This window comes from Falco rusticolus, chromosome Z (genome assembly GCF_015220075.1).
Source record: "Falco rusticolus isolate bFalRus1 chromosome Z, bFalRus1.pri, whole genome shotgun sequence".
NCBI lineage: Eukaryota > Metazoa > Chordata > Aves > Falconiformes > Falconidae > Falco > Falco rusticolus.
The window spans coordinates 46036306-46056681 of NC_051210.1; the positions used below are offsets into that span (position 1 = coordinate 46036306).

The 20376-nt window shown below is 37.5% G+C and overlaps 1 protein-coding gene across 1 annotated transcript; it reads right to left on the bottom strand.

The window, feature by feature from the left end:
• Positions 1-815: 815 nt before the first annotated feature.
• On the bottom strand, positions 816-19677 carry LOC119141607. The gene is made up of 4 exons (XM_037374078.1): positions 19536-19677; positions 4065-4265; positions 1889-1993; positions 816-1060 (listed from the first exon to the last, which is right to left on the bottom strand). Exons 1-4 carry the CDS (start codon positions 19633-19635, stop codon positions 852-854), a joined length of 615 nt encoding a protein of 204 aa, XP_037229975.1. The 5' UTR covers positions 19636-19677; the 3' UTR covers positions 816-851.
• Positions 19678-20376: the final 699 nt, after the last annotated feature.

The following is a 20376-nucleotide window of genomic DNA, read 5'->3' on the forward strand; positions in this document are numbered from 1 at the left end:
AAAAAACCCATTTTTTTTGTAGTAACTGATGCATTATTTTTAAACAGTTGTGGTTTTGAAATATACTGTTCTATTTATCCCCTCATCAACAACTATTGTAGAAGTAGAGGAATTTTAAAGAGACACAATTAAAAGGTTAAGACACAAGAAACCCCTCTTCTAGGAGAAGACTGAAAAGATCCCAACAGATTTATCCTTCTTATCACCCACAGAGCTCTGAGTCATCTTAATTAGATTGCTTCAGATATTTGAACAGCTAGCTCAAGGGTCTGTAGTCTGTAATAGACAAGTCACCACAGAATTTTTTTGATGCATAGCAAAATAACAAGATTGCAAAAGCATATTAATCCCCAAGAAAACAGGATATATATATAGGTACACGCACACATACACACACAGATGCTGCATAATATAAAATAAACTGGCTAAGCAGAAAATAAAAAAAAATATGCTAGTTACTGGTACCAGAAATATTGCAATAGCAACAAAATCTTACACTGCAAGTCAAAAGCCACATCGAGAAACATGATGAGAAATATATGGAAAGGCAAGAGTTTTCTCCATGTACAGTTGCAAGGGAGGTTTCTGTCTTTAGACACCTACCGGGAACATGCAAATTTGAGCAACTTAATATCTGAACTTAACTTAAGATATCATTTCCATTTTAATGTTGGTATTTTTATGTCAATATTCAAAATGTAAGTGAAAGCTTTCAAATATGAAGAATGAACCTATCTAAGCAATAAGATTGTGTGATTTGAATTCATATTATGATAATTATTATCACAGTAATTTTAGTATATCCTAGGAAAAGAGACACTTAATGCAATGGCATTTTTTTGTATTGTAACTTATTCATTCATGCCGGGGTGCTTTTTTGGGGGGTAGGGGGTGTTTGGTTTTGTTTGATGGGTTTTTTTTTTGTTTGTTTTTACCTTGATGATAGATAATGCAGCTAACTTGTAAGGAATATATGGTACTTCTTGGGTTGTATGGTCCTCCAGCTCAGTTGCTTTGTGATCAACATCAGAACAAACTCCAGATGTGTTCAGTTGTTCTACTGTGTTAACAAAAATTACTTTGTCAACTTGAAGAATAGAACAAAAATGCACAGCAACTCCATATGTACATATTACCTTCTAAAATTTTTATAAGAGACATCTAGTTTTAAAATGTACCTTTTTTCTGATAACAAAGAAAGTGGACCTTTGGGAGGAGAATTTCAGCAAGTCTGACCTGTCAGCTTTGATCTATGGAAACCATCACACATAGTTATGTTGTACGACAATTACTTGTCCATGATTACTCTGATGTTAATTACTTATGTAAACTTACATCATTAAAATGGAAATTGAAAGTTTAGGTTATAAAAAAAATAATGCAGAAATAAGCTGCTTCTTAAGAAAACTGGCATTTCTCACAGCTAAGAAGAGGGCGCTTTAAAGCCTCCTTCAAAACTACCTTTTGCAAGTTGTTTATATGAGAGTATTATATAAAATTTTAATATTTAATTTTATCTTTTTTTGTTAATTAAAAACTTATCATTACTTTTTTTTTCTTTTTTTTTTTAATGAGATCTCTCTGGCTTAACACAATAGGTGGCTTTCTATTAGAAAAATATTTTGAGTAACATGATCCTTAACTAAGTATCATAATTAAGTAACAGGTGTATAAGGTTGAAAGAGACTGATCTTAGAATGTTAACTATATATATATATATATGTATAACTATAAACCTAAGCTATACAACTTCACAGAAGTCCAAGTGACACAATAGCATCCAATTAAAGCTCACATAGAAGAGAAATAAGATAAACTTTCCTTATTTATGTAATACATTATGTGTTCCAGAAAGCAAACTGGAATTATAATTGCTATATAAATATACCTTTTTCTAGAGCTCTGTTTTCACTCCATCCAATCAGGGAATTCAGAAATGACCACTTGTTTATATTCATTCCAAGTCTGTGCAGCCATGAGTTTCCCTCTCTATCTGTTAACGAAATCAAGGTGCTAAAATCAAATGAAAATTGTTGCAATGATGCACTGATTCATTGGCTTTAAATGTGGTATGCACTTATTCTGTTGGAACCAAAAGAGTTTTAAATGAGTAAAAGGGATACAAAAAGATGGGAAGTCATTGAGAGAGCTACAAGCATAAGAAGGATGTGATACTTGTCTGAGACTAGAATGGTTCCACTTAATCTTGAAAATAGAGATATATTGAATGCAAAGGCTGTACTCCAGATTTGTTTCTCATCTTCTGTAAAAATATTTTCAAAATAGATTTTCAAAAAATTACACAACTGGATTTTGCCCAATATCTTTGAAAATAAGTGTGTGTGTGTGTAGAGACAGGGGTGGATTACATATGAGACATATCTGATCCAGGTTTATTAATGATAACTCTGGGTGTGTGCAACAGTCCTGCTGAGAGAAAACCAAGCCACAACACCCAACATGAGCAACTTCTTCAAGTGTTCTGGTGTGCAAGGGAGAACAGTGTCTGAAAGAAGTCTTCTGTCTCTGAATTGGTCAAAACAATTACCAGAAATTAAGAACTTTTGTCCATTGGGGAAATAGAAATGTATAGCTTCCTTTCCTAAGATCCTGAAGAAATATTCGTTTACTCACATGGTGCAGTGATTTTCTACGATCAAATATCTATCTCTTCATATTGCTTTTATTTGACATACTGTAACAGAATGTACTGTTTTAAAATAGAGTATATCCAGCTACTAGATGGAATCAGCAGATCCTGTTCCCATATAGCCATAAATGGGTTGTTTTTCAAAAGCCAGTTTTGATGATTTATAAAATACATAACTAAATAAATGTGTTGAGAAAAGTACCCTTAGCTCAACTTACTCTTCTTTCTGAATGAATTATTTTAATCAATATATGTTACATAAATATATATATGTATATCAGCTTTTGTTCTGTGAATTATGTTAGTGAAGAACATGTTAAATTATATATAGATTAGCTACTTCTTGAAGGACTTGACCTTTCACATCTATATCCTTCTGGTTCGTATTTGGCTTTCCTAGACACTATCTGAAACCACAGTTATTCTTGAAAAAGCCCTCCACATAATCCTACTTTAGGCAAAATTAACCACTGGAGCACGAGTGCTTGCAGGTTAGGAGTGTAGCATCTGTCTTCTAGGATAAAGATTAATCTTAACTTTTAACGGAAAACAGACACAGATACTGTTTCCTACTGGAAAAAATGCATTACTATATCACCTCCTGAAATTCCTGCAAGTTTCCCCTTTAGTCAATAGCAGCCCATTGGGAAGAAAGACAGTTGAACCGCCTTCAATTCATGAATGCTAAAACTCAGTCCACGTGTTCTTTTTAGCTTAGCATCTCACAGAGCATGTCACTCCCCAAACTACTTAATACTTTTTCACAATTCTTGTGAGTTAACTCATGCAAAACTCTGTGGTATGGCAGGGACAAGACATCTGTAACAGTTCTTTCCCTTTATTTTCAATGCCATCAATCAGACTGGCTCTCAAAAGGCATTCAAACCACCACAGGACCTTGCAGTTTAATTGCTTTGGAATGTAATCTTCTGCAAACAAGAGGTGTCTCCTTTCTCACTTTACAACTAAAATCAAAGCACATGGCACAGGCTAGGCAGCCACATTGCTGTTCTGAATAGCTGTGGTAGTATTTTTTGACAGTTTTTAGAGTCTGGTAAGTTGCACACCTTGTTTTAGAAGCTGCAGGTCCAGAACACATAAATTTAATCCTCCTCTGTTGACTTTGGGTTTAATGAATATAAAGCCAATACGCATCTCTTGTATATGAGAGGCTTGAGGATCACTTCCATTACCTATATGCTGAATCATGACAGGAACTCTCCCACTTAGTCCATACTTACATTCATCCATATTCAAGCTATATCAGCACTGATAATGCAATATGGACTATATGCTTATGCAGTTCTGCTTCTGTAAGACTACAATATAGTAATGTGGTACCAATCTGCCCTTTTGTGGAAAACAATCAATTACACTCTCATCCTGAACACCTGAGGCACAAAGTACTCCTTACCCTCCTCAGGTGTGTCTTCAATCATAACACTTCTAATCACACATGAAGGATGTTCTTGTATCTCCTCTGAATAATCAATAACACTGCCTGGTAGAGGAACAGATGAGTAAATGGTGGTCTGTGGTTTAGTTTCAGTATCAATTCTTACTGAATCTTCATGTTCTTGGAAGCCTGAAGGGATAGCTTTTTTCACCCACAGTTCTGGAAAAACAAGCAAAGTAATTGTAATAAATACTAGGAAGAGGTATTCAGTCAAGACTCTTGAAAACATGTATAATGAAACAAGATCAGATATGTAAGATCTGTTACAGATATGTAAGATCACACATAAAAATAATTTTAGATAAAAATATTACAAACTGTCAGCTGATTTAAAGTAAAACTGGATGAGTTTCTTAGAAACTGATTAGAGCAAACACATAGTCCAGAGTAGAATCGTAGGAATTTTCTTTCTGTCTCATTTGAAATCTAGTATGATTATGTGATTTAATCTTGGTTTGACTGTCAGGTTTAGCTGAAATGGCAGCCATATCTAAGTCCATGAAATAAAGTTTCCAGAATTCACCAACTATGCTGAATAAGACATGCTAAGTCTCCTGCAACTTCCATCCATAATCACATCTCAAACATATTCCTCCAGCTTTTGGCCAGCTTCTGTTTCTGGATCTCTTTAAGATGTCTGCTTTCTTGTTACGCCCAGCTTCTACTCTGTCCCCACAAGAGGTGTTTCTTTTTGATGCATTTCAAATAAAGCAAAATGATCTATTAGCAGAAAGTAATCTTTTTTTGTTTGGTTGGTTTTTTGTGCATTTTTTGATTTTTTTTTTCTTTTTGCCTTGCCAGACTCATAACTTCCATAAAGACACTACTTTTCCAGCTCTTCATGGTGTATGGAACAGCTAGACATAAACTCCCATATAAGGAAGAAAGTAAGTACTTTATTCTGAACCTGTATACAAAGACAGGCTTTTGAGGAAGCAATCAGAGCACATACAGAGGAATTAAAATCTAGGTGGCTAGAAGTTCAGCAACTGAACTTAAATCATTGCAGAGTTTCTAACTACCTAGCTATGGGTCTCACCATTGATATTTGCTCACTGTCTGTCAACATTGCACTAAAAAGCATAAAGCATTTAAAAACCTGGCTTATGCACACCGAGAAGGCCTTAAAATTACACTTCCAGAAATAACAGAGGTCATCAAGAGTTATGATGTTGACGAAGTAGTTACCAAAAGTAACATGTACTGGTTGAAATTGTATATATCTAATGAATATGACAGAACATTCTCATATAGCAGACTGAGAAATGCAGCTTGAGCATGGACTGTGCTTCCGAAGGATAAAGGTTCCTCACGTGACCTTCTTCTCAGCTAGAATGGATAATAACATTCATGGTAAAGCTCAACACTTTGATAGTTCCTAATGCTCTGTTTAAAGTTTTCCTGAGTTCCTTTCCCATGGAAAAAAATCATGAGGAATTTAATTACCTTCTTTCTTGCATGGGTGCTTTTCAGAATGGAATCTATTGCATGTGACTACAGAACATTGAAATACTGCACACCAAAGCACTTGTCAAAAATTCCACTCACAACTCCATCTTGCAAAGAGCTTTTCAGATTGCCATTTTACCCTCATGCTTCAGTGTATCCTGTAATCACTGCAGCTCTCCATTTTATACAGAACGTGTAGCTTAAACTTTGGTTCACCTGTAGCCTGCACATCAGTCTCTAATGCCAACAGACTGTTAATTTTATTTTTGATGCTTTATCAGGATAAATAAATAGCTATTCCTCTCCTTGTTCGTATTTCCTTTCTTTGTTATGTGTAAGTGGTTGAAATTAAGACCTTTTTGAGACATGAGAATAGTTTATCACTGTCGACTGAAATTCCTAGGGAGAAAGCGTTTGTCTCCCAGGGCTTCATTAAGAGATTTTATCACTCCCCCTAGATGGACTAAGTTTGGCTGTGAATTTCTTGGCCCTCTGCTACTTTCTCTCCATAATTATCTTCACAATTCTAAAGAATCATACAGGATTTTCATCAATAATGAAAAAGAAATAGTCTTTGCTGTGTTCTATTAAAGTTGTGGGTTCGTTTTGTTTTTTTGTTCCCCCCACCTACCCCACCCCACCGCAGTGATTTTTGGCCACCAAAACCACAAGATGATTGTATAATATTTCAGTTTAATTTATTTAATAACAGTAATTGCACTGTAACAAAGATGCCGTTGGTTTCACTAATCCTTCCTTCTATTACCATTACCACAGTTAAGAACTTTTTTTATGTTTCCCCAGCCAATTTGCTCAGTAACACTAGGCAAAGAAGCAGCACAAGAATATGTTCATATATATGTATATCAGCTTCTGTTGTGGTTTAATCCCAGCCAGCAGCTAAGCCCCACACAACCACTCTCTCACTCCCCAGCCCCAACGCACCCTCCAGCATGACAGGTGAGAGAACTGGAAGGTTAAAAGTGATAAAACTTCTGGGTTGATATAAAGACAGTTTAATGGGCAAAGCAAAGCAAACGAAGCAAAATAAATTAATTCACTACTTTCCATTGGCAGGCAGTTGTTTAGCCATTTCCAGGAAAGCAGGGCTTCATCACATGTAGTGGTTACTTAGAAAGACAAATGGTACAACTCAAAAAACTTCCTCCTCCTTTCTCTGAGCTTTTATTGTACACAATGTCATATGTCATGGGATATCCCCTTGGTCAGTTGAAATCAGCTGTCCCAGCTACTTGTGACCCTCCAGCCTACTTGCTGGTGGGTAGTGTGAGAAACAGAGACCTGGACACTGTGTAAGCGCAGTTCAGAAATAAAACATTGCATGTTAGCAACAGTGTTTTGGTCACAAATTCATAGCACCATACAGACTGCTATGAAGAAAATTAACTCTATCCCAGCCAAAACCAGTACAGCTTCCAAGCAGCCTGAAATGTAGGTGATACTGGAATGGAAGTTGAATGAAAACTTACTGAAACTGGAAAGAGAACAGTAGTTTCAATCCAAGTTAAATGTACTAAGCACTTAAACTTACCTATGCAAAACGTTGAAGCATAAAAACTCTGTCCAGAAATCAAACTGATGTAAACCTAGTTCTGAGTAGGAAGTTTGACAAAAGCTATGTGGAAATACAGTATTTCACTATGAGAGCGAGACTGAGAAGCACATTCTCTTATACCCAGAAGCACTGTCAGAACAGTGAAGGAAGCGTCAGATAAATATTTCTAAATATATTTTCAGCTAAGATTAAAGATGAGAGCAGCTTTAGAATACAGCATTTTCTAGTAAGAGGCTTGTGTCTGTAAAGAGAGAAACCTGTCACTTGTGTAATTCTACTGTGGTCGGGATCCAAACAAGGATTTTTCACGCTCTTTTTTTAATAAATAAGATCACACTATAAAGTTCCTTGATTTATCATCAGTTTCAGGTCTGTACCTCAAATAACAGTAATTTAGAAGGAAAATGCTAAACCTAATAGACTTTGATGATCTTTTGTTCATACAATCACACTGCTATCTGTTTTGACTTAAGCTGAAAGTCCTTCTTCCTTTATGGCCAGTTCAACTGGCCTGCAATCTAATGGAAACAATGCCCAGAAAACTTAATCTCATGATCAGAACTCAGTGGAAATGAAAGTACTTTCACAATTCAAGAAGGTATCTAGTACAATTATTTTAGGCTGTAACATCTTCATTAGGTAAGTGCCTTACTTTGTACTTGGGAAGAGTCTCACCACATAAAAATACATATGAAACCACATAATTTTACTGACAGTGGATTCAACCCCAAACTTTTCTTTGTAAGTAAGGCATTCCACCAAAGACTTCTGGAAGGAAATATCTATGCTTGGTGTTGCAAAGCAGGACTTTTGATAGTGGATGCTTCTAATGAGCAGTGAGAAAATACCTGTTTCATCTGTATAGTAAGAATGCAGACAGTAATCAATAATACAGTATTAGAAGTAGTTTGGAGGTTTATTTAGCCTGCAGTCATTTCTTTATAGTATTTTAGACATAGCACAACTAGCTTTGGGGTTTGGATTGGGGGATTTGATCATTCTACAAAACTACATATTACTAACCTTTCATTCCCTGAGATCACAGAGTCAGTTACAGAATGGTCAGGGCTGGAAGGAACCTCTGGAGGTCATCTAGGCCAACCCCCTGCTAAAGCAGCTTCACCCACAGCAGGTTGCACAGAGTTGCCTGCAGGTGGGTTTTGAATGTCTCCAGAGAAGGAGGCTGCCCAGCCTCTCTGGGCAGCCTGTCCCAGGGCTCTGTCACCCTCAAAGAAAAAAGTTTTTCCTCATATTCAGACAGAACTTCTTGTGTTGCAGTTTGTGCCCATTTCCCCTTGTCCAGTTACTGGGCACCAGGAAAAGAGCCTGGCCCCGTCCCCCTGACACTCGGCCTGAAGATACCTGTATGCACGATGAGATCCCCTCTCAGCCTTCTCCAGGCTGCACCAGCCCAGCTCTCTCGGCCTTCCCTCATGAGGGAGATGCTCCAGCCCCCTCACCCCCTTGGCAGCCCCCCGCTGGCCCCTCTCCAGTCGCTCCCTGTCTCTCCTGAACTGGGGAGCCCAGCGCTGGGCACAGCACTCCAGGTGCGGCCTCAGCAGGGCAGAGCAGAGGGGCAGGACACCCCCCGCACCCGCTGGCCACGCTCCTCCTGATGCAGCCCACGCTGGCAGCGGCCTTCTTGCCCACCAGGGCACACTGCTGGCCCACGGGCCACTCGGTGTCCTCCAGGCCTCCCAGGCCCTTCCCCGCAGAGCTGCCTGCCAGCAGGTCAGCCCCAGCCTGTGCTGGTGCGTGGGGTCGCTCCCCCCCGGCGCAGGACCCTACCCCTGCCTTTGCTGAGCTTCATGACGCCCCCCCTGCCCCACTGCCCAGCCTGCCCGGGCCCCGCCGAACGGCAGCGCAGCCCCCGGGGTATCAGCCGCCCTCCCAGCGCTGTACCACCAGCAAACTCGCTGCGGGCACGCTCTGCCCCTTCACCCAGGGCGCTGGGGGGTGGGCTGAGCAGGACGGGACCCGGTGCTGAGCCCCGGGGCACAGCGCTGGCTGCGGGCCCCCAGCTGGGCTGCGCCGCTGGTCACAGCCCTCTGGGCTCTGCCATCAGCCAGGTCTCAGCCCACCTCCCTGCCCACGCGCCCAGCCCACCCGGCCTGCGCTCACCTGGGGCGGCTGTGGGAGACAGGGGCAAGAGCCTTGCTGAGGGCAGGGCACACAACACCCACTGCTCTCCCCTCATCCACCCGGCCAGGCGTTCCAGCACAGAAGGCTATCAGGTTGGTCAGGTGTGATTTCCCCTTGGTGAAACCATGTTGACCATTCCTGATGACCTTCTTTTCCTCCACATGCTTCAAGAAGACCTCCAGGATGAGCTGTTCCATCACCTGTCCAGGGATGAGGATGAGCAAATTACTTTTGCCTAGCATTATTTAAGGTGTAAAAGGAAAGACTTTCCAAACAGATTCCTTGGGGTACAACCAGAATAGATCTGTTTTCTATTAAAAAGTTTTAAAAAGAATTCCTCATGGCAGGGGGGGGTTGGACTAGGTGATATTCACTGGTCCCTTCCAACCCAAACCATTCTATGATTCTGTGATTAATTTTCATGTCACGCTCACTTCCAAAAATGGATCTTAATCAATTATTGCTTTTCAGGATTAACTCCCTGGTAGACTGTTTCCATGTCCAAGACTATTTTTGAAATTAAAAGGGGTATGAGTTTTACAGAAAAGTTTTAATTTTCATGTAAAATTTTAGTTCCTCTGTCAACATAGAAACTTCATTTGTCTTCCATCCATGGAAATGTAGCACACAGTACTGTTGTCATTCATTCTCTCACGTGTTTGCTGTGTTGTCCCTTGTGTATATACAACTGATAAACATTTGATGAGAAACATGAAATGTCCTTACATTCATAATCCTCACACTGAAGCATAAACATGCATCTTGTGCAGTCTGCATGGAAAACGTGATCAAACAACCTTGATGCAGATAATCATGCGTAACACGCTATCACAGGAAGGAAAGTGAACAACTGTCTGTGGCTACATCTCTACTGGGGTGGTTAGGGGACCTAGAGGTCAGGCTGTTCTGAGAAATATATCTTCTTGGTTGAGATGAAATCTTAATTTATACTTTAAAACTGATGCCTGGGATGCACAAAGGGAGATATATATATATATATATATATGTATTTTAAATTAAAAATCACAATTTAAAATAGGAGCAGTTTGTCTCCTGTTTTATAGCATGCTTCATTTATATCTAGACTACTCCCTGCTGATACTTAAGTTTAAGAATTAACAGTGCACTTCAGATGCGGTTGTAGTTGGAAATTGCTGATTCCATATCATGTTACTTCTGTGCTACTTCATGCCAACTTCAATAAATTTTACTCCTCTAACAAGTATAAATTCTGAGGTCTGTCTTGTAGCTTTATCACATCCCGCATGTTTCACCATTTAGCTACTTTTTGCTGTAGTGATTTCTATTTTATGCCTTGCATTAGCAGATGTTGCTTTGTGACAGGGAGTTATTTTCTTTTTATAGAAGCGGCCAGTTGCAATTCTGACAGATGGACAGAAAGAGACTTATCTTCATAATACTGCTCAAAACAGGCAGACAAGATGGAAGAGGACTATCTATTTTGGCAGATATAACTCCAAAGTCTCATAACATTTATATTTTGTTTTGCCAGAGAATTTTTCCCCTAAAAAAATTAACACAACAAAGTATGCTAGCATGGAAGAAAATTATTCTATTATATCATTATTAAAATATTATAATTATAGTGCATTCTAAGGACACATTTTTGCTATTCTGTAAAAGAATTTGCATATTAGAATTTGCATTTTTAAGTGATCAAAACAAAGTAAAACATAAAAAATGTCATTGCACTGCAGTCTCAATTTCCTCTTTCCTCATAACTAATACCTCCTGAAAAAAGATGAGACAAAAGACAAAGCAGATGTGCTGTGTTCTCTGTTACATAAAGAGAAAGTTTCAGAGGATCTCAGAGCAAAGGCAACTGGTTTGGCACTTGTTTTTCTTTGCAGTCATGAAATATTACACATTTTGCATCCCTAGTAGTAACTTAATTGAAAGGTATAAATGCTTCTATTGTGGTTACAGGAATATTCTACCAAAAGGAAAAGACAATTTATGACAATTAAGTTGTGTCTAATTGCTCTTCTTAGAGAAAAGGAATGGTATTTTTAATATAGAATTACAGGAAACAGTAGAGTTTTGCTACAGACTTTTAATTTCATATTGACTAACACCCAGCATTATTTTTTTTTGCCAGGAGCAACCATACAGCAGTACTCAGCTATTAGAGAAAATATACAAATTTAAACCTCAAAACTGTGTGTCCTGTAGGAATTCTAAGATAATAGAATCAGTCCAAATGAAACACAAAAGAAAAAATGTAGTCTTTTCATTGTATCAAAAGTACAACCTGGATAATGCATAAATGCACATAAAACCTGTATATTTAACATCTACATTTTTCATTTGAAGATCAAGGATAATAATGTGAAGAACCTAGCTTCTTTCCAGAAAAGTGATATCTGTTAAGATTAATTATTTCATAAATTTATTTTTTCCTGTACGATAAATGTCAAAACTAAGTATTTATTATAAGTTGGTCACGAAGTCCAGTTACAATAATTAATATGATATTATTTGGCCACATTAAAATAATCTCGTTAGCTTTTGAGAAACTTGCCATCACCACCAACTTAAAAACTTATGGGCATATCTTTGTATTAAGTTTTATTTTCTGGGAAATTTTTTCTTCTCTAGTCAGGAAAAATTAGCCTATGACAAAAGTTCTCATTCCATTGCCTATTGAATTATGTAATATATTTACAGAGTTTAAGAAAAACAGTGGTGGATGGTAGTCCAGTCTTTACATTTAACTCCAGGTTCATCTGTGAGTTCACTGAATGGAAAAGGGGTAGGACAACATGACCAGTTCTGATGTAATTACAGGCACATCAGAGCAATCCCCTCAAAATGCTGTTATGCTCAGGATCTCAATAGTAATAGACATTTCACAGGATCAGACCTTGTGAAATGGGAGCTTCATGCCCAGGAATGCTGCATGCTAACTTCATCACTGAAACAAACTTTGTTTTAAAAGCATAGAAGTCTAGGGGTTGAACAGTGTATATAAAGCTAGGGAGGTCTGCGGTTTCCTTGGGGTAAAACTTGTTGTAATTTGAGGCAACATTCACACAGGCATTCCTCATGTAGTTGAAGTTTTTGTATTTTTGCTGATCGCAAGCAGTAAACAAAGAGCACTGGCAACTCAAACTTTGTGTGGTGTGGCTGCCCCATATTACATTCTTGACATGACATTACATTACATTCTTATGAGCAGCAGTCATAAGAACCTGCCTCAGGCCTATGCACATCTTGCATTATAGCTTCACAAGATTTCATAGACAGACCTGTGCTGCATCGCAATAAGGAAATCAGCTCATGGGTAAGCAGCACAGCATGGGAAATTTTAGCATAAGCGTTGCAGAAAGGGGTGCCTTAGGGCTGAGCTTTCCTACAAGTGTGCTAATGCCTGATATTCAAATTCCTAATCTCCAGTGGAATGAGAACACAAATGCTTGCCTTAAATTTCTGAGTAATGCACATTTTGGAGCAGATATCTCTCTGGTGCTGATAATTTCTGTTCTAGGTCCACCCTGAACTCTCTTACGTGTTTAACATGCCAGTATCCCCACGCAAGATGCTGATTTTGATAAACTGACACTCTCTTTGTACATTTTCTAGTATATTTCTTGTACAAATTTCTAGCAAATTTTGTCAGAAGAGTCAGTTCTAATTGCACAGTTTTTTTCCTGATTTCACTCTAGATCAGATATCAGAAGTAAGCAGAATAACACACATCACTGTTCCAACAGTCTAATGTGATTGTATCTAAATGACAGGAAAAAAACCCAACAGTAAAGCAGTAGCAAAATATCTTTGGTCCCTGATCCTGAATCATTGGGAGGTGTTACTTGAATTTGCTAAAAAATTAAAAGTTTAGCAGTCAATATCCTGAGTAACTTCAGTTCTCATAGCATGAACTGAATTAATGTAGTCACCTCCTGGCATCTCATCTCTAAGATTCTTACACAGCTGACTTCGTAAATCCTTCAAAGTCTATGGGTAGTTATTTCTTGAGTTATGAAATTTGCTAACCACAAAGCAAAGAGTGTGGTGTGGTATTTGTTACTTCTACTGAATGTGGTATCAGTTCAAGATGTAAAAACCCCTCTTTTGTCTTGCTCTTTTCATCTTTGGAAGAGAAAAAGAAAAGCAATGCATGGATTATTTCTTTACTACTAGGTAATGAAGTTTAGATTCATGGAGTTACAAAATTGCAAAGCTCCATGAAAATGTTTCTGTTCTAGTTTTTGAAATGGTGGTATGGTTAGTTAAAAGAGGTATGACACCTCCCTTTTCAAGCTATTCTGAACCTTATAGATCAGTCACTTTTCTACAGCTGGAGTCACTGAATTGTTAGGTCTCTAACCTTGGGGTAAGGTGGAGACGTGTTTAACAGGTGTGTTATTTATGGTTTTAAGGTTACTGAGATGTTATTATTGATGTTCACATAGGTGGCAGGTATAGTCATCATGTTCTGTCCCAAAACTACCTAGGGACCCACCTAGGCTGGCTAGTTGCAGCAAGTTGAGCATTCAGTCACTGAAACAGATACTGTTTCATACAGTGTCATAATTTTCCACTCAAGCAGCACTGTGACTACTAACACACAATTGTCTGACCATAATACACAAAGGATTAGCTGGCATATGAAAATAATTGGGCCAGCCAGGGACTATTGTAGTATATGCTAAAGCCCTGGATGGAAAGACAAGTTACTCCATTAGTCTTTCAACTTCAAAGATACTTGGTCTATCACAATGCCAGTGTTCCAGTCAGTGTCTTTCTGAGGTCATGTCTGAAACTAACTATTGGTACGACACATTTAGAATCTACTCTTTCAAATGCTCTTTTTGTCCTCTCAACCCACATAAAAATATAAAAAGAGAATGGTTGAGAATTTGTTTGCCCCCCTGAACTTAAACTAGGATAGAATAGATTAGCTTTAAAAAAAAGCTAGACTGGTATCAATAATGTTCCAAAATTCAGGTATGTGCTGTTGGCTCAGTCACACTACCTCCATTTTAAGGGACAAGAGAACTCAAATCCACAGTCCCATTTTTGTGGCCTTTCAAGAGTTTCCAATCTAGTTTAAGATGATGCTCCCAGTTCCACATGTGTTATACCTGCAACTAGAGCAAACAGACACTACAGTTCAGCAGCTGCAAGGAGTGAATCAGATCATCAGCCAAGTGGCACAGTTTGACATCTTTTTCTCATCTATAAATCTTCAAGTAGTTATACCCTATTGCTTAAAAAGCTTGGTGGATGATTGATAAAATCCCACACCTCCATTAGAGTGGTGTTCTACACCTTTTCAATAGTTTTCTCTCCATTTTGTGTGTGCAAATATTTGCCAATAAAATAAGCTAACATTACCTGTTTTGTTTTGTCTTTTAGCAGTAGGAGAAACAGAATTATTCTTCTTCCGGAACCAGGATTGTGATGACAGTGGAATACTTTCTTCAGAATAGGAATACTGGCCTAAGTAAAAATACTTCCCACTCCCCCCCAAAAAAAACCCCAAACACCAAAACCAATAGGAACAGAAAAAAACCCCACCACATCACATATTATGAAAAAGTAGTTCTTATTCCAGTGTTTAGTGGAGATTTTTGTTTAAAAAATAAAACAAACCAAAAAAATACATTGTTATTATGCATGATACAGAAAGCAATGCATGTAAGAATTAAACAAAGATCACCAGGCACTCCTATTTATCATACATTATAGTAAAAGGAGAAAGAGACACCCTCTAGTATTTAAAGTAACTTATGTAAAGAAAAGCTCCATAGAGATAGATTAAAATCAGTCATTTTATTCTGACAGAGTGTGTTCATGTTCTGCATATGGTCAAGAAAAAGTGAGTATTGTAAGCACATAAAGCTTTTATACCTTTGGACCAGTTTTAATATAATGTCTCGGTAATCAGTTCACAGTGTGGGATGTTTTACAGAGAGTATTGCCATCCTACAGCATTAATTAATTTAATGCCTTTCAGATGAAAAAAAAAAACCACTACAGAAATTCTTAGGATATTATGGATTAAGGGTCATCTCACAGATTTATAGGGTTTTTCCTCTGGAGCTTCCCTGGACAGCAAATTCTAATGAATCTTGGTACTTTAATGCTAACTGCAATACCAATGTTGTGTGCGAAGTGCCATGTAAGATACAGCGCAACAGCCAAAACAGTCCTGTGATCTCAAATTAGTTTTCCTTGGCTTCTGGTTACACTTAGACCCAGTCCAGACCAGCTGTGATAATGGGGCTCTGAGAGTCTCAGTAAATCATCAGATACGCAATTCATTCAAATTGCAAGTTTTGCAAGCATATTACAGGGCTGGGAACAGCTGGAACACAAGGAACATATTATTCTACTGAGATGTGCTTCAGACTACAAAGAAAGGATGCTGTTAAGGGATGGAGAAATCAGCCAGGTTTGTATGACATCTTTCCTTGACTCAGCAAGTATAGTTTTTAAATCAGTAGTACACACAGTTAAATATTCGTGCATCTCACTATATGAGCATGATAAACCCAACACAGACTAATTTCTCTATGCAAGACATAGACATTTCAGGGGTATGGCTCAAAAAGAAGATGAAGAAGCAAGACTATCTTTGCATCTGTTTCTCATTAATAGTATTTAACAATCATTATGTGTCTTATTCCACGACTCATTGTATGTCAAGGTATAGAACACTGCAATTTCCATCAAAATGGCAAAACAGTGGAGTGACTTTCAGCATTCACAGCAATTTCTCAAACCTTGCCAGAACAGGAATTTATTGAAATTTGTAATCTGTAAGCTGTTGGGGCAATTTAATGTAGTGCTTGGTCTGGGCACCACTCCTGTGTTGTGAGTAATACCTCTAATTTTAAGCCCTCATTTATAGGGAGGTAGCAGTTGTTGTCTGCAAAGACAGAAAAATATATATCATATATATAACTAATATATAACATATATATAACTAATGCTCTTTTAATAACTTTGTATAGAGGGCTGCCTGGAAGTAAGCTTCTTGATTGCTCCTTGTTACAGGACTGTTCTAGTGATATGCATACTCTGCTATTCAATACTCTTCATAACGCAAGTGTATACACTAGACTTTCTAATAAAAGTATCAATGGGCTGAATGGAGCTTGTCCTAACCTCTGTGCTCTGATGCAAGACAAGGAAAGGCAGTGAGAAGACTTTTATAGTCTGGTGAGAGTGTCCTTGAAGTATGTTTCAATAGAAGAAACATAGTGAAAGAGAAGGTGACTGCTTCTTTGACTTGGGCAGATGTACAGAGTATTTTGACCTTTATTATGTGGAAAATAAATAGCACAAAACTTGATGTGGATATAGAATAACTGCTCTCCCAATGCTGTGAACAAATGGGCACTGACAGTCAAGACCACACTGTTTGTCTTTGTTGCTTACAAAAAACGTGGAAATTGTAATTTTTATTGCTGCTGCTGATCACTCATACAAGCAGTCAAGTAACAAAATGTGGTTGTAATATTCAGTGTAGCTGAGTGGTTGGAAATGGGCATTTTGGGGCCTCTTTTATTTGCGAATGGAATAGTAGCTGCCTTTCCTATTTACCTACAGGCCAGATGGTCTTTAAGTAGTCTGATCCTTCCTTCTCATTGAGCACTGCATCACATGGATATCAGCTTTTTCTATTATATTTAAGCTTGCATTTATAGCAATGATTGTTGTTATATGAATTCAGCCTTTGTATTGTTAATAGGAAGGTTCATCCTCTAAGAAGGATATCTTTTATAACTCGATCTCATCCTCTGAATCTAGCTTAACAATGAACTCTGACAGTGTTTTACAAGTAGAGGTTAGTTTACATTGTCAAAGGCTACAGCTCAGATTTTTTCCAGATGAAAATACATTATGCAAACTTTTTCTGCGTATTCATTCTGGTCAAACCACATTTTTTTCTCTAACATTCTCAGATTACACTGCCTTAAGAAATAGCCTTGCCCAATAGCATTGCCTAACAGAGTTGACAATCAATGATGTCATTTAACTTGTTATTAACTTCTGGTTTGAGAGGAGGTTGCACAGTCAGTAAGTTGACTTCTCCTTTTAAATTTAAAAATCCTTAATTATCCTAATATAGTGCACAGGCATGAAGAAGAGCATATACAGAAGTTATCAACTAGTAAGTTGTCAATTTGGAAAAAACTTTGATGTCAACGGTTAATATTACAGCTTGTTACTACAGACAGTAAGGCTTTGTCTTGCTGTGTTTTGTTGATGCTATCATTATTTTCCTCTTGAAAATCAAAGTAAAGGCACACGTTTCCTACTATAAGCTGCAGAGATACTGGAGCAAAGATGAGAATGCAAATTTAACAGTCCTTGGAAAATATTGTGCATTTGTATGTTTATTTATAAACATAGCTAATCCATTCATATCAACTTGATATTTCATTGTATTCCCAACATTTGGTTATTCATTAGTCAACTGCCTGAGAAAAGTAGATCACAGTGCCACACTGAGTGCTATTCATCTCTAAATCAGCCATGGCTGATCCTTTAATTTTAATCTTTACTAATGTATTTCAATTTTAAGCATAATGCTAGAGAAGTGTATGACATCTGAGAAAAAAATCACTTTTACTAATATGTGTGGAAAGGGTTCAAATATATTCATTAATATTAGGTAAGAGCAGACTGCTCCCTCATGATTTATGGGCAGGATCTGCAAGTTGCATAGAAAAAGCCACAAATCCTCCTCATCTTTCCCTCACACAGCTTTTCAGCTGCCTGCTCCCTAAGGTGGGGCAAGGCAAACCACCCCTCTTTTAGTATCGGCTTTGCATAACTGTTCATTTATTCTTTAATTACACACCCTTGAAGAGCACTCACAGAATCTGGCCTTCTGCTTTCATTTATCTAAACCCCTAAATGCATATGCAATAAAGGTCTCAAACTAAAAATGACTGTAAACGCTGAATATTTTAATTTTTGAAGCTTAACCTTGGTTACCTGCTAGCCCCCAGATATGGCCACCTTAGGGTGTATATCAGAAAAAATGAAGTTTGAACACTCACAGTAGTAGCTCATAAGAGGTATTCTGTACAACAAAAAATATTTTAAAAGTACAGGTGCAATTTAATGACAATTTTAAGATGTCACTGTTAGGATATATTTTATTTCTGTAGAAAATTTAGTAAGAAACCCACAAAGTTAGGCAATATACAATTTTATTCTTTTGTTGTGGCCTTATTTTCTCTTCTTTGAGGCAGAATGCTCTGGTAAAATTATTTGCCTTGTAAATTCTTTTTTTCAGGAGTTAAGATTTCAGGGAAGAAATAAGCACCAGGGACAGGAGATCTTGAGAAAAGGTCTAATCTTTCAAAAAATATTCCTAAATAAAATATATAATAGAAAAGAAAGCACTAACTACTTAACCCATTTTTTTTTCACTTATCAAATATCTTGTTAAATGCTCTTTTAGGTACAGTGTTTTTTGCTTGAAATTCAATGGAAACTCTCTCCTCTTAAATTTAAGTTCGTTCCTTCTTGTCCTATAACCAAATTGAAGACTTTTGAAGACTTCTGAACACAGTCTTCTGAGAAAGAATTTAAAGGTTCTTACATTATTAGACCACCAAACCCACTTTCCAGTCTTTCACCAGAAGCCATTTTGATCAGCCCTTTGACCATTCCCTTGTACAATCTTTCTTGTTTATTTTCTAACATTGCATTTCTTGAAATGACATCCCTAAAGGGAGTCAAAGTACATAAACATGAGCACACATGGTCACTTGCTGTGGCTGAAATAATAATGACTTGTTGAGCTGTGGAAACTCAATCCTGTTTTTCTAAAAATTCACAAAATATTTGTAAATCCTAGAGTGGCTTTATTTAGAAGACCTTCATTTATCACGCTTTTCTAAATATTGGTATGCAGCTTTCCAACTAGTCACTAACATTTGAACATATGTTTTCCTAGGTCAGCAAGAGAGCTTTGAAAAATAATTAGCTGTATTCAAAACTATACTCATTCACTTGTGGATCTTTCTGCCATGTAAACAACTTAGCTCTTTTAGCATGTCATTCATATTAGTGTGTTTCTTTCCTTGACTTTTGTTTACAATTAAGAATCTTAAAAATAGATTGTTATCCTCGTCACACTTTTTATGCAGCTTGTTTAATATAATAGCGGTTTGGCTCCACTCTTCCACGCTCAACAACTGTGTTCTGTAATATAACATACATGAACAATTACATATTTTTTTTCTAAACAAACGTTATGTCCAAAAAATTACCTTCATCCATTGTAACCAGTCTGTTTCTCAGGGCCAGTGTTCCCATAGAGTTGAGAGTTAACTTTAGGTATTTTCTGACAGCCTCCCACACTGTGTACATAAATATTTAATCTTTAAAACAAAAGACCTTCACTAGGCAACCAGATACCTGCAGAAAGTAAAATGGGGGATAAATATCAGGTTTCTTCTCACTGTTTCCTGCAGCTAGCAATGTCTGTTTTGCCAGGAGACCAAAACTTACAGGATGAAACTCACAGCTGCAGAAGACTTCAGTGCAAGTGAAAAAAATACAGGCTGAAGTACACAAATGAAAACACAAATGTTCACAGGGTTAAAAGGGTTTAATTAGAATATTTTACAGATATCCACACTTCCTTGTTTCAGCTGAAAGAATGTGAAATATGATACTCTTGCTACATTTCCAGTAGTGGTAAAACTGGTAAAGATAAAGGATGTTTTATGCAACTTCAGCCCTGATTTCACATAAACAGAGTTATTAAATGCTTCCAGGTGAAACTCCTTTTACATTAAAGCAAAGTTTGCCCTGCTTTGGAGGACTGCTTCATGGAAGCGTATTGCCATTTCTCTTCTCTACTAATTAAAGGTAGAAAAAAGACATTGCCAACATCATTATGCTGAGACTGGTCTCAGGTAATGAGACAAGCAGGTACTTTTGAACCGTAGATCAAATACACTGTTCTCTTGGTATAACTCCAGGCACAGAACTTGTGATATATTTCTATATTAATATGAACAATACAGGAACAGGAACTGGGAGAGGAAAGTACTGCTCAGCAGTTGCAAGAGCAAATACAGAATAAACTCTTCGCAGGCTAGTGCA

Bases quoted from the DNA above. Each gene is read 5' to 3' on its own strand.
- LOC119141607 (XM_037374078.1), bottom strand. From the start codon at position 19,635: ATGTACACAGTGTGGGAGGCTGTCAGAAAATACCTAAAGTTAACTCTC. The intron at 4,266-19,535 runs GTAATTTTTTGG...TTGTTTTTCCAG, and splicing joins ACTGGTTACAATGGATGAAG to AACTGTGGGTGAAAAAAGCT. The intron at 1,061-1,888 runs GTATATTTATAT...TTGTTAACACAG, and splicing joins AAACAGAGCTCTAGAAAAAG to TAGAACAACTGAACACATCT.